The sequence below is a fragment of the Suillus paluster genome (genome assembly GCF_016628075.1).
Source record: "Suillus paluster strain FC165 chromosome Unknown EDB91scaffold_59, whole genome shotgun sequence".
Lineage (NCBI taxonomy): Eukaryota > Fungi > Basidiomycota > Agaricomycetes > Boletales > Suillaceae > Suillus > Suillus paluster.
The window spans coordinates 145440-157826 of NW_024537619.1; the positions used below are offsets into that span (position 1 = coordinate 145440).

Sequence of the window (12387 nt, forward strand, 5' to 3'; positions counted from 1 at the left end):
CTACATAGCTTCCTGTTGGCTTCCTGGCTCGTGATGATTGAGACACGCCGTGAACACGTGACCGTGCTAATTGAAGAATACTGGGTTTGTTTATTGTACGCGCCTTTTCCGATAGAACCACGATCATCATCGATGGCAGGCCAGCCAAAGACAACCGTAAGGCGTCTATCTCAAGTCTTTGTCGAAATTCCCTCTTCAGCATTGCACAAACCCAACAACAATAGTACACCAACTACCAGTAACCCCGCGCACATGTCAAGCCGCAAAGAAAACGCGTTGCGCGCATCCGTCTCTCAAAACACCGTCATGAACAAGTCTTCCAAACGCAAAGCAGCCGAAACGCACGAGCAACCGGCTAAGAAAACAAAGATTCAAATAAAGCCGGGTGATACGCGCCGTCCCCTTGCAAACGCCACTCCGGACTTTCCGAATGGCTTTGTTTATTGTCATCAATGCAACAAGAAACGCGACGCACTTCTCACCGTCCAATGCACACGTGAAGACGCGAAATCTAACCGACGGTGCATCGCCAAGTACTGCGGCCCCTGTCTCAAGAACCGCTATGGGCTCGCGCTTCAGGATGTCTTGTCTACCAGTACCGCCCCGGCAGGCGAGAAGAAACGGCATGTATCGGGCGAGGGGTACTTTTTCAAGTACGTCGTGATTCTGATGCTCTATATGCGTTTGAAACTGAGTATATGCGCGGTGCTTGTGCTCACTTAGGTGTCCCCGATGTGAGGAGACGTGCAATTGCGTTACCTGCAGGAAGGCAAAGGGCCTTGAGCCCACGGGGTGTGTACCACGCGTTATGCCACGACTTGACCACTAATTATATCGCCCCGCATAGGAACCTTACTGTCACAGCGCGCAAATCGGGGCTTCAGTCAGCCGCAGATGTCCTACTGCAAGATCCAACTGCGGCTGTAGGTGTCTAGTTCGGTGCTAACCTCCCAACGCTGACGAATGCGCACAGGGCCCGATGGCAGGTAAACCTGTATCTGAGAAGAAGTCGAGAACATCCAAGTCCGCGCTCCAGCGTACTACAAGTACCACCAGTAAATCCAAGTCCGGATTCATTAAGAATCATGCGCATATATCCACTCCTGCACCACCTCCAGCCCCGAAACCGCTTCCCAAGGCTCTCTGGACACCCGTCCGTACACATCTCTCCCTGCACGGAGCGGAAGCCCGCATCTACATCCGTGAATTTGCACTTCGATTCCTCCCCCTGTCGCGTGCACACCATGATGAACTCGAGTTTCTCTCCCGCTCTCACCGGGGTTTTGACGACGACGACGACGACGACGGAGATTTAGAACCCTGGGTTTCAGAAGGATGCCTGAAAGCACTGCTGATTGCATTGTTAGGCATGATAGAAGTAGAACCCAAGGTGTGTTTCAGTCTTCTCCCTCCGTCCCGTTCCACTCATCATTCTGGTTCCCATCAGATTCTCTCCACAACAGCCAACGCGCTCCATCAGCAGGCGTTCCTCTTCAGGATCGTCAATACCTTGAGCACCCTGAGCACCCTCCCTTCCCTTGCTCTCCCATGTCCTACACCCGCTCCAGAGCACCTCCTTGAGTCCGTGCCGATCATCAGAACCCGTTCCGCCCGCAATCCGTCTCACCCGCAGAAGGCCAATGAAAAGAGCAAGGAAACAGACTGGCCCGAAGTAGTCCGCACCTCACAGCTTATACCCGTCGTCGGTGCCCTTGTAGACCATGCAATACAAGGACAGGCAGTGAGGGATACATTGGAGGAGGGCGTAAAGGAAGGAAAAGAATTGACCAGGGAAAGCGCAGAAATGAAGAGAGCTTTGGATCGGGCTGAGAAGGAGAGAAAGGAGAGGGAGAAAGCGGAGAAGGAGCAACTGGATAGGGAGAAAAAAGCGCAGGGGAAAGACAAGAAGGCGAAAGGGAAAGGCGGCGTCACTGCCAAGGAGAAGGAGAAGGCACCGCAGGATGCGAAGGGCATAGAGAACGGACCGACGCATACGCTGACGCCCCAAACTGCCCTGACCCTTGCCTTATCCTCCTATACCCAACGCGTCGCACCACTAGGTCGGGACTCAGAAGGCAGAGTATACTGGGCTCTGACTCCAGGGCGAGGAGAGAGAGATGCTTCACGCGAATACCTTGCCTCCAATGGTGAAGTCGGGGAACGAGACCAAGGGTCCAAGATTAAGAGCCACAAAGCCAAGTCGAAATTACCGTGGACTCCGCCCTCCCTTTCAGAACGCGCGTCACACAAACGATGGAGCTGGTTCGTAGCTGTGTGGGGTGTGCGGCCGGGTCTTGAAGAGAGACTAGATCCTCCAAAGGATGAAGACTACTCAGAAGATGATTCCGAGTCCGAGCCCGAACTTGATTCTGAAGCGGATGACGAAGAAAAGAGCAAGAAACCAAGGAAGACGAAGAATAAGTCAGAGAGTTCCAGATGGTACGCCTTCTCAGACCCCACAGAAATCTTCAAGCTTGCGGAGTGGGTAGAGCGGAAGGCTGGACTTGAGTCGCGTTCGGGGAAGTCAAATCCGCGAGTTATATCAGCCTTGCCTTCTCGCGCGGCGTCCGCATCGACGTCCCATGCAGTTTCGGCCTCAAACGCCAACACGTCAGCGTCCACCTCCCGTGCAGCCTCATCCTTCGACTCGTCCGCGGATAAACTCAGTAAAGCCTCGAAATTTGCCGACTCGCTCTTAGCAAATGTTAAAATGATCCCCTCATCTGAGACCGACGAGACCGAATCTGACGCCAGCGAGGACGAGTCCAGTGATGAAGACCAGAGCGAGGATGATGATATGGATGTGGATTCGCCCGTAGACTTTGATGACACACCCCGCACACCCCAGCTCCGATCACTCGTCCGTGAACTCCGAGCGTACGCGGAGCTGTTGAAGAAACGAGCTTAGGTTGAGACATATGCGCAGGCCGGGGATTTTTTTCCCCCTTGGACTTCGCGTGCGTTCTCCCACCTCCGCATCCATTGACTTTACACATCCTGTATTGCTTCAGCTCCAACAGTAACATGCTCCGTTTATTTCCGTTCCATAATTGATCGGCATCCTACTTTGACTCTCTGACAATTAATCGACTCTCGACTGCCTTGCTCAACCATTGGTCCTATACATCATATCTTACGAGGTTCCGCATCTTCATATTCGACGCCGCCCTTTTTCCACCTCCGCCGTCTTTTACTTATCAACCGACTTTGCATCGCTTTATGCGCATGGACAGCGGTACACCTATTATACATTGCACAGACTGGGCGCGTTGATTCGTAGACTTATTCACGTTTAGACAGATACCTATCCCGCTGATATTTTTTAACATAATTCCTGGTCCATACGATTCAATCCGATCAACTGTTAGGCTTCAAAGAAACGGCGAGGAAGGGGTGGAATAGTAGATCTGATTGACAACGAACAAGGGTGATTTCATCACTGCTGCCTTTAACCTCATTCTGCTAAGGGTGTAACACATTCTGCTTCGCCACGAGATAAAGGAGGCCTATATAGAACGATCACTTGGCGCTCAAATCTGATCACTTCCGGTTATCGATGGGATGTTCCATAAACGATGACGGGCATGCCGTAGTGTGTACTGATTTATAGACTCATGAACAGTCCGTCTATGAGGCAAACCGTCGATAGACTTCGAAGTTGCTTGTCCGCACAATAGCCTCCCTAGTGTCTGCGCGCTACTAGTGCCAGATGTCATGTGGACAGTTTCCCCCTCTCTGCTTCTCTCGACCAGATGATTTATCGACTTCCAGAACCGTTACCAGCGAATCGATGCAAACGCATATTGCAACCTATAAAATGTATCGTCATCGCCCTTGACGGTTCTATGCGCTATGGTGAATTGGAGTGCGGTTTCAAATTCGTCATCTTAGGTGATGCCTTCATAGATTGTACACCCTTTGTTATCTTAGGACCGCGTTTCTCGCCCTTATGTTTCTCACTAGTGTTGCATAAGTGTGATTACCTGCGTACCGAATCGAGGCAACAGTAAGTTTCAGTAAGCAGACATTTTTGTTCGACCATGCGGTGGTATCGGAGCAGCTCAATCACTGACATGCTCCAACCCATCACCCTGGCCTGGGGCAACATCTCCTTGCAATCATGGTTCAGGCACATGTCGATCTCGATCTTTGAGAGATCTGAATGCATCAGCAGGACGAAAGTAGGAATGGTATTTTCTGCAATGCTACTGGTCAATTTATTTGTATCTAAACTATAACACGTATCATTATGTAGGTCGGGTGAAGTCCCTCCGCACTTGCCTCTGGATAAATGAGAATTGTATATTCTACGACCGTCTCACAGCTGGCAACCGGCTCAAAGGCCACAAGCACTGGGTCACATGTGCTTTCACCCGTCTCGTCACTTCTCAGCTGACAACAGGATCCATCCGTTACACACTTCCTCCATCCCTCTCGCTTTTGTTATGAGGATCTCATCAGCAGATTAAAGTTACGATACGCAGTTCTTCTTCAGCGAGCATACCAGCGTACATTCCTAGATGGATCACGGTTATACCACCAATGCTACTGAGATGCGCCCTCCTTAACCTAGTGTCCTTACCATCTCGCACACGTGTTTCTTTTTGCAGGGACGGAGCGGAGCACCATCGCAAGGCACTATAAGACGAGTCGACGACAACACTCTATTAATACTAAGAAACGACTTGCATCAAAGGATCAACGTCGGTGCAATCCGTTGACCCAGAAGCTCTTTAGTCAATGCGACAATTTTATTTATTTTGTTTCCATTTATGTCCTATGGAGAGTAATACTCTCTACGCAGGACAATACTACTCCCAGTGTCCCGGACGCATCTCTGAGTGCACGAATACCCTGATGTGGGGCGTACCCCCATCAGTCCGCCGTTCCCGCCGGCCGTCATGCGACGATTAGTACCCAAGAATGACGAGGCTTTGAGGATCAACGTTCTGCATGCCATGCAAATACGGTACAATCACCTGAACGACCGAAACGGCCTGTCGACCGTCTTTGAAGAATGCAACTTCACGCACTGGATTCAAACCCTTTTCTTCGAGGAAGTTGTAGTGGACCCTCCACCATAACCCGTGTTCAGGAAGATGAGCAGCGGAGGTCGAGGCCATCCTCAGAAAAAGTGCCAGCTGAGCTGTGATGTGAACTACAAGTAAAAGTGTCGATTCAGCCACAGGCAGAATTTTCCAAATACATACCTTTGTATGTACACCGTAAAGTGTGATGAGATGATGAGGATGAGCCGTGATATAAAGAAGCTCGAACTTAAGGGATTTAAGTGAGAGGGATGCGGCTGCTAGTGAAGACGCGCTTCATGTGACACTCAGAGTGAGTAAATGAAAGACGTGACCATCGACAGAAGAATGAGATATGAATCATTAGTTGAAGACGACATATTGCTGATTCTTTTTGTGTGTGGGAAGGTCTGGCGAGCCACCACGCTCAAAGCAATGATCCCGAGAAGAGAATATATGGCTCTATAGTGATCCCAATGAGCTGACCGTCGAACGCGAAACAACGGGCAACACAAAAAGTACATACTCTCGAGTATGCCTTCGCATATACTCAGCCTCGCATCCTTGATGACGGCTGACCTTCTAAACGATGATGTGCTTCTAGTCTCGAACAAGGAGCCGATATCGTGGCTCTGCATGGTCTGCACTTGCGGCAGTGAGCCAGTACACAAGATGTCGTCGCCATTGTACCATTTATGCTTGGAATGTACGATTGAAGATTGCGTGCTTGATTATCAGATCACGGGTCCGTCTGCGCCTGCCAGTTACGGAAACTGATAACCCATGATATAACTCTGAAGTGTCATGGCAGGCAAAGTGTGTGCACGGATACACGCTGAGGATATTTACAAAATAAGTAGGATTGAACCCGATGGGGCTATTCTTTCCATGATTAGATGACGCCGAGATGTCGCACTCCTGCGCTTCGTGTCATCGTGGAGAAACCATGCGGAGAGGTAGGTCACCAGTCCTCGCAGTGATGATCGTGCGACCGAGAAGTAATGAACTCGGGCGGGCTGTTCGATCAGGTGCTAGTTATTTCAATAAGACGTTTTTGACCATCGACTGCTAGAAATGGAGGGATATCTGCGATTGAGCTTTGCGAGCAGAACATCTAGGGAGAGACATGTCCCGTGATTTTTAACAGCAGGTCATCATCTTCGATGGGGCGCACAACACAACGGGACAGCCTATCTGCAAGGCATACCGCCAAGACATGTTTGCACTACCAGCGGCATCATGCATCAACGTGCTACTACCGTAGAGATGTAAATTCGCACCATGAGATGGTTCTCGGATATTAACACCGCATATGCGAACGAGGGGCAGGTGCAATAACTAGACACAGCTGCGGATGCAGTATGGAGGTGCGGAAAGACGGTGTAAGTTGAAGTGGTACCCAGAACTTCGTAGTGATGCCGGCCCCAAGAGGTCTTGTACTTAACAACTGAAGAGATCTGTCATTCAGCTGAAAAAAGTCAATTGGAAATATTACTCACCGCCGTCGTGATCAATAATGTCTAAAGCAGCTATAATCGTCGCATCTGGGAGGACAGCGCGAAGCATTTCAATGCCTTCTTCGACTAGTGACATGCGCCGAGTTTAAAATAAGCATATTTTGCGAGAGAAGATAGGGCATACAGCTCTCTTCGTCCGAGTCGAACGCTTGGATGCTCGCTTGTAGAACATGCCTAAGGTGTATTGGACTTTCGACGGGCATCATTGACTGGAGTGATCATAGTTAGAGCTTGCCAATTAGTGGTTACTTATGTAATACTCTACTATGGGTTTGTTTAGATCCAAAGCCTTTGCCAAACAACGCGGGTGGTACTTAAGTCTAAACGTCGATCATGTTTCCTAGCGTACTTACCAGAGTGTCTCCCTTGGCTTTGCACACTCGTCCAAAATCTTTTAAAACTCCTTTTGAAAATGGTCCTTGAATCTTTCCCTTATGACATCATTCGTCACATTTTCTCTCTTCTACAGCAAGGTGGCAGCTTGGGCACTTTATCCGCTCTCGCATGTACCAGTCGCTCAATCCATGAAATTGCTGTCGACGCTCTTTGGGAGAACCAACAGTCGCTCTGGCCACTGATTCTTTTGTCGCCATTATCTCTGCTTGAAACGGTTCCTTCACTGTCCAATCGAAGTCCAATTGTGCCACATTGGTTCACAGTAAGTATATCATGTCACGGGCTTGGAACGTTCATTATGCTAATTTTATTACCCCAGTTTTTTTCTCGAGCTCTACACTGTTCGACATGGGATAGGGCACTTCATTACGGTTCCCGCATCAGGCGGATCTGCTTCAGCGGAATCTCTCACACCGCATACAATACGCTGCTCGCAGAGAGGCCCTCGCCTCTCTTTCCAAATATTGCCCATGAAAGGGAATCCGACATACTATCGCGTCTTCAACTATTTGTTGAAGGGTCTCCGGGCTTACGATCCTTGACGGTAAAATATTGTCCCATGGGAGTTCCGGCGTCAGTTCTGGGTGCTGCACTAGGCTGCCTCACAGAAAAGTACTCTATGCTAGAGCAAGTACACATCATGATCTTCCCGTGCTGTTGTTATGGTGCCGCTGTGCTGCACGTGCCCGTATTCTCCAGTGGGCAGACCTATGTGCGCCTCACAGCTGTGGATATGCTGTCTTCGCAACATGATGCCAGGAATAGTTACCAGCCAATGCTGACGGTACCTGCAGAAATCGTCAGAGAACTTGGGAGGATGCCTTGCCTTCAAGAGGCGGATTTCAGTTTACGTCTTGACGCGGACAAGCCTTTCGAGACAATTTCGCAGGTTTTTGCTCGGGATGACCCATATTCTAGGAGGTTCGGGCGCCCTCAAGAAGCTTAGGCTACGCACAGAATTTGTGGGGCATGCCACAGCGGTTTTGGAAATGATTGATTCCCGATCAATGCAGGACCTCACGCTTTGGGTGGATGGACCGGTGTCAGTCCTTGCCTTCTACTCAATTGCGGAGCTACTGTCTTCCAATCGCTCAGACAGGTATCAGCTGAACTTCATCGACATCAAAAACCTTAAGTTCATCGCACAGAAATAGTTTTGGGAGCCATCCGACACCGTAATCCTTGGTCAAGGGACTCCAGTTTCTATGCTCTCTCCTTTATTCGCATTCCGTGCCTTACGCAGCTTCAAGATCGATCTCATCGATACGGTAGCTGTTGATGACGCCATCGGCGGACCGATGCCAGTGATTTGCAGAGACGACCTGGAGATGATTCCTCAAGTATGGAGGGATATCGAGGAACTGGAGATACAGTGGCTCAGAAGTGGCACGGAGACAGACACGCGTATCGACGAGGATGGTGAAACATGGGAATCAGAGGCACCTACACTGGTCGATGTTGCGCTATTGGCCAGCCGGTGTGAGAAGCTTGTCTCACTAGGAATGTGGTTTAATGCCCTAGATTGGTTTGATGACGATCCGAAAATGGATTCCATCGAAGAGGTGGAAGTGGAGGACTTGGAGATGTCATACAAATATCAAGAAACATACACCAACAGCCCGGGTACATCGCCTCATGCTGCTGCCATCAGCGCACATCTGGATCACTCGGACGAAGGACCGTTATCTAGCACACTTCGTGGACTCTGGGTTGGATTGTCCCCAGTCTCAAGTGCAGCAAGCCGGCGCGTGTCCAAATTTGTTCACAGCCGATTCCCTCATGTGGCTGGGTTTGCATGGCCAACCTGGCATGCGGATGAATGGTCACTCGTAAACGATACTTTCTTTGCGATGTATCCCCGCGAGAAGTTCGACTTGACCTGGTTATATAGTCGTGTGTGATGTAGTAGACGAGTCATGGAGTCTAATCGTCGCAGCATACTCATGTATATGAACCATCGCCAGGCGCCAAAGTCCGGTTGTTCCGTATACTTGCTGTATACCTTGGTCAACGACTGCGTGTTTGGATCAAAAGCTCTTGCCAAACAACACCTCAAATATCAAATATCAAAAGATAAACCTCTTTTGGAAATGACGCATCCAGAAATATCGTCCAATGCCTCCAATGGAGTACCTTTTCGTGTTCGCTCAATCACATGAAGAATTCCGTGTACCCGAGCTACTCTCTATATCGGAGCTTCATGGGTTTGCGATAGGCTTTGATCGCTACGCCAGTGTCCTCGAGGAAGCAGTCAAACGACCATTCATGATCCTGATGCTCGACAAGGAAGAGCATGCAAAAATTTTGGCTCAGAGATGTATCATGATAAAGTACGTATCCGTAATCCTCATTAATGGTCTGCTCAAAAGACGTCTAATCAGGTCTATTCATGAGTTTTACGCCGAAGGCACATCCTATGAGGCGCTGCACGAACAAACGCGACGAGCTCGCCCGCAATGGGAGCGGTACATCCCAGACACATCGTTTAAATTTTCTGTTCTAGGATACAATTTCACAATCGGTCAACGTCGCCAGCGTGAGATCATCGAGAGCTTCGCATACATGGACTTCTTGGGTAAGATTGACATGAAGAACCCAGAAGTTACTCTCACAGTTTTTGAGGAGTGTATGTTTTCGATGTTTTTATGTAGCATTGTCGCGCAACTTAGGCTGAAATTTGCGTGCGATCATCAGACGAGAGTAGCCGAGCACCCGATGGTGGACTGAACAAGGATGGGGAATTCAAGCAAGTCTACTTCGGCAGGTTGGTACGTTCCATACACTTCTTACCCGTTCATTAGCTGAAATTGTCACTCATCTTTAGGTTGCAGATGGAACTGCACGCACACTGATGGGAACCTTCGACGTCAAGAAACGCCAGTATTTCGGGAACACCAGCATGGAGGCTGAGATTTCCCTCTTGATGGCGAATCAAACGCTAGTATGTTTGCCCCGTGCTTGCTTATGATGGCATCGGTTTACGCCGCCACAAGGCATCCCCTGGAAAACTGATCTACGACCCATTCATTGGCACCGGTAGCATGGCATATGTTGGTCAACTATTCTTCGCCCGGAATTGGTGCTGATGATTTCGCCAGACAACAGCCTACTTTGGCGCTCTTGTCTACGGTTCGGATATTGACGGGAGACAAATGCGTGGAAAGGGCACGTAATCCACTCTTGCACGCGTCTTTGTGTGCCAACACCCATTCCACAGATAAAACTCCAGGTATCCTTCGGGCTGCTGCACAATACGGCGTAGCATCCCGTATCATGGATCTCTGCACGTTTGACGTCACAAATCACCCGTGGCGTTGTGGCAGCCTCTTTGACGCCATCATCACCGATCCACCCTGTATGCGTATTCCTCATCGACAGCATCAGTTCTTTAAATGACGTGCGTGTTGCAGATGGTGTTCGCGCAGGAGCAAAACGCCTCGGACGCAAAAAAATCCGTGAAGATCGGCTCCAACCCGCCGGCCCACGACCGTAAGTTCTTGACCTCCGATATTTTATAGGCTGACAGCATATCTCTGATGTAGAAATGAGCCTTACATACCCCCAACGAAGCCTTACGAACTTTCTCAGCTCATCACGGATCTTGTTCAACTTGCACGGTATCTCCTCCGCCCAGGCTGGACGTCTCGTGTTCTTCCTGCCTACGGTGAGTGACGAGTATGCCCTACCCGACATCCACGCGATGCTGTGCGAGGGGATGGAACTTGTGGCGAATAGCTTGCAAGATTTTGGAAGCTGGGGGCGGAGGGTAAGTTAGTAAACCTTCTTATCTTCAGGTTGCTTGTGGTGTTGATGTACTTGAACAGCTGATCACGATAAAGAAGACCGCCTATGCAGAGTACCTGCCTCCGTCGTTTGATTCCGTGAAGGGAAACGGAGGTTGACGGGAACATGTACGTTCCTGCGCATAAAGATTTTAGAGAGAAGTATTTCCAGGGTTTCAAGAAGGACGGCGAGAGATGAGCCTTGTTTGTACTTTTTCCATTCGCACAAATCAAGCCCTTGCAACAACCTCTGCTAATACAAGTCTGTCATACACTACAATCCGTCTCACGACTTGAGCCTGAAGAAAGGAAATGCAATGATAAAGAGTGTCTGGCGGCACTGGAGAAGCGCACGTTCGAAACTTCTTAAGCTGCGTCGTGGCACTCACTCTGTAGTGGGTTGTGAATATGGGTCTAAGTCTAATGAACACAATGAGACAACGCCCAAGGAAAACGTCTCGAAAAAATGTTGAAGTGCTTGACAACCTAGCTTGCGATCAAGGAAGGGGATGATGAGATCCGGACAAGGTTCATGATTCGCAAAAGATATATGAATCAAAATCACAAATAAAATCTCCACAATCCACGAGAATTGTCGGTCAGCGACCGTCCGGTCTTGGTTCTGATAATTAGAGTGATCAGTTTAAGTCTTGTTTGCTGAAATGTCAGTACTTACGTGACCACTGTACGCTCAAAATCAGATTATCATAGCCTTTGCCATTTAATTTTTCCATCGCCCGCTGCGCAATAGCGCGCTCTTCAAAGGACACAAAGGCGAATCCTTTGCCAATACCCGTCTCTCGATCACGGCCGACGTAAACCCTCGCCACACGGCCAAACGTGCCGAAAAGCTCACGAAGATCGGACTCTTGTGTGTCTTCGGAGATGTTGGTGACACGGAGCGTGGGGAGGTCTTCACGATTGCCGCCTGGACGTCCCATGGATTCGCCAGGACGAGAAGCTCCGCCACGCATTGATGGTGGTACATATTTGCCGCCAGTTGCCCCGCTGGCTGCGGGAGCAGGCGCGTCAGCCGTGTCATCAGCAGGTGGTAGGTCTGTGCGTGTCGGTGTCAATGAAATCGAGGATAAAGCATGCGGAAAAAGTACAAACCAGCAGTTTCGAGACCGGCCAGAGAGTCCTTATACGGACACTTGGCGGTAAAGTGATCGCCTTTGCAAAGACGACACATAACCTTGCCTGCACCAGCCTTTGCAAGTTCGGTTTTGATGTTTTGCTCGGGCGTTACCTCCGGCTCGGAGGACTTATTCCCTGCACTGATTTTCAAAGCCACATTCTCCCCCACTGTAGTTGTCGCTCGATCTGGTCCTTCCTTGTTCCCTCGTTCCTTGCCAAACTTGGCCCACTTTCTTGCGTTCTGCAACTGTGTGCTCGACTACAGATTTTTGAAGGGTGCGTTTTATTTTGCGGGTGATCTTACAGCAAGTACAGATGAGATAGCATGCAGACCACCGGAAGGTGGGCAGACGTACCTTGACCTTCTTTCCTTCGTCATTTATAGCATACTCGGTGGTGACACGGATACCATTTCTCATCCACGTAATCCTCGATCTTCGGTTGTTCTACTTGAGAACGTCAGACTTTGATATGATTGTGGATCCAAGAATAAGCGTTCACCAAGCTCGTCAACATCATCCTGCCCAG

General features: G+C 49.6%; 6 protein-coding genes across 6 annotated transcripts; 4 read left to right on the forward strand and 2 right to left on the reverse strand.

The window, feature by feature from the left end:
* Nucleotides 1-110: 110 nt before the first annotated feature.
* EDB91DRAFT_678387 (uncharacterized protein) lies at nucleotides 111-3219 on the forward strand. Its single transcript, XM_041328073.1, has 5 exons — nucleotides 111-653; nucleotides 724-792; nucleotides 848-923; nucleotides 974-1390; nucleotides 1448-3219. Exons 1-5 carry the CDS (start codon nucleotides 133-135, stop codon nucleotides 2906-2908), a joined length of 2544 nt encoding a protein of 847 aa, XP_041173834.1. The 5' UTR covers nucleotides 111-132; the 3' UTR covers nucleotides 2909-3219.
* A 2922-nt stretch (nucleotides 3220-6141) lies between these two features.
* On the reverse strand, nucleotides 6142-6620 carry EDB91DRAFT_1058191 (uncharacterized protein; the record flags this gene model as incomplete). Its single annotated transcript, XM_041314137.1, has 3 exons — nucleotides 6142-6252; nucleotides 6308-6474; nucleotides 6527-6620. The coding sequence occupies 3 exons, from the start codon at nucleotides 6618-6620 to the stop codon at nucleotides 6142-6144; spliced, it is 372 nt and encodes a 123-aa protein (XP_041173835.1).
* Nucleotides 6621-6853: 233 nt separating this feature from the next.
* Nucleotides 6854-8282, forward strand: EDB91DRAFT_678429 (uncharacterized protein). Its single transcript, XM_041328074.1, has 3 exons — nucleotides 6854-7202; nucleotides 7260-7571; nucleotides 7735-8282. Exons 1-3 carry the CDS (start codon nucleotides 6957-6959, stop codon nucleotides 8092-8094), a joined length of 918 nt encoding a protein of 305 aa, XP_041173836.1. The 5' UTR covers nucleotides 6854-6956; the 3' UTR covers nucleotides 8095-8282.
* Nucleotides 8017-8996, forward strand: EDB91DRAFT_678554 (uncharacterized protein). The gene has a single exon (XM_041328075.1). It carries the CDS (start codon nucleotides 8146-8148, stop codon nucleotides 8839-8841), a length of 696 nt encoding a protein of 231 aa, XP_041173837.1. The 5' UTR covers nucleotides 8017-8145; the 3' UTR covers nucleotides 8842-8996.
* Nucleotides 8997-9064: 68 nt separating this feature from the next.
* EDB91DRAFT_1238817 (tRNA guanosine-2'-O-methyltransferase) lies at nucleotides 9065-10921 on the forward strand (the record flags this gene model as incomplete). The annotated part of the gene is made up of 12 exons (XM_041321767.1): nucleotides 9065-9270; nucleotides 9322-9566; nucleotides 9635-9708; nucleotides 9765-9881; nucleotides 9934-9990; nucleotides 10039-10105; nucleotides 10158-10295; nucleotides 10351-10429; nucleotides 10483-10543; nucleotides 10575-10706; nucleotides 10765-10837; nucleotides 10872-10921. 12 exons carry the CDS (start codon nucleotides 9065-9067, stop codon nucleotides 10919-10921), a joined length of 1299 nt encoding a protein of 432 aa, XP_041173838.1.
* A 400-nt stretch (nucleotides 10922-11321) lies between these two features.
* Nucleotides 11322-12278, reverse strand: EDB91DRAFT_1238818 (eukaryotic translation initiation factor 3 subunit G-domain-containing protein; the record flags this gene model as incomplete). Its single annotated transcript, XM_041321768.1, is given in 5 exon segments — nucleotides 11322-11344; nucleotides 11399-11779; nucleotides 11836-12100; nucleotides 12120-12158; nucleotides 12216-12278. 5 exon segments carry the CDS (start codon nucleotides 12276-12278, stop codon nucleotides 11322-11324), a joined length of 771 nt encoding a protein of 256 aa, XP_041173839.1.
* Nucleotides 12279-12387: the final 109 nt, after the last annotated feature.

What these genes read in the sequence shown, in the direction of transcription:
- EDB91DRAFT_678387 (XM_041328073.1), top strand. Translation starts at nt 133, where the DNA reads ATGGCAGGCCAGCCAAAGACAACCGTAAGGCGTCTATCTCAAGTCTTT. An exon ending in GGCGAGGGGTACTTTTTCAA is followed by an intron (nt 654 to 723) that starts GTACGTCGTGAT and finishes GTGCTCACTTAG; the next exon opens with GTGTCCCCGATGTGAGGAGA. An exon ending in TGATAGAAGTAGAACCCAAG is followed by an intron (nt 1,391 to 1,447) that starts GTGTGTTTCAGT and finishes GGTTCCCATCAG; the next exon opens with ATTCTCTCCACAACAGCCAA.
- EDB91DRAFT_678429 (XM_041328074.1), top strand. Translation starts at nt 6,957, where the DNA reads ATGGTCCTTGAATCTTTCCCTTATGACATCATTCGTCACATTTTCTCT. An exon ending in TTGTGCCACATTGGTTCACA is followed by an intron (nt 7,203 to 7,259) that starts GTAAGTATATCA and finishes TTATTACCCCAG; the next exon opens with TTTTTTTCTCGAGCTCTACA. An exon ending in AGTACTCTATGCTAGAGCAA is followed by an intron (nt 7,572 to 7,734) that starts GTACACATCATG and finishes CGGTACCTGCAG; the next exon opens with AAATCGTCAGAGAACTTGGG.
- EDB91DRAFT_678554 (XM_041328075.1), top strand. Translation starts at nt 8,146, where the DNA reads ATGCTCTCTCCTTTATTCGCATTCCGTGCCTTACGCAGCTTCAAGATC.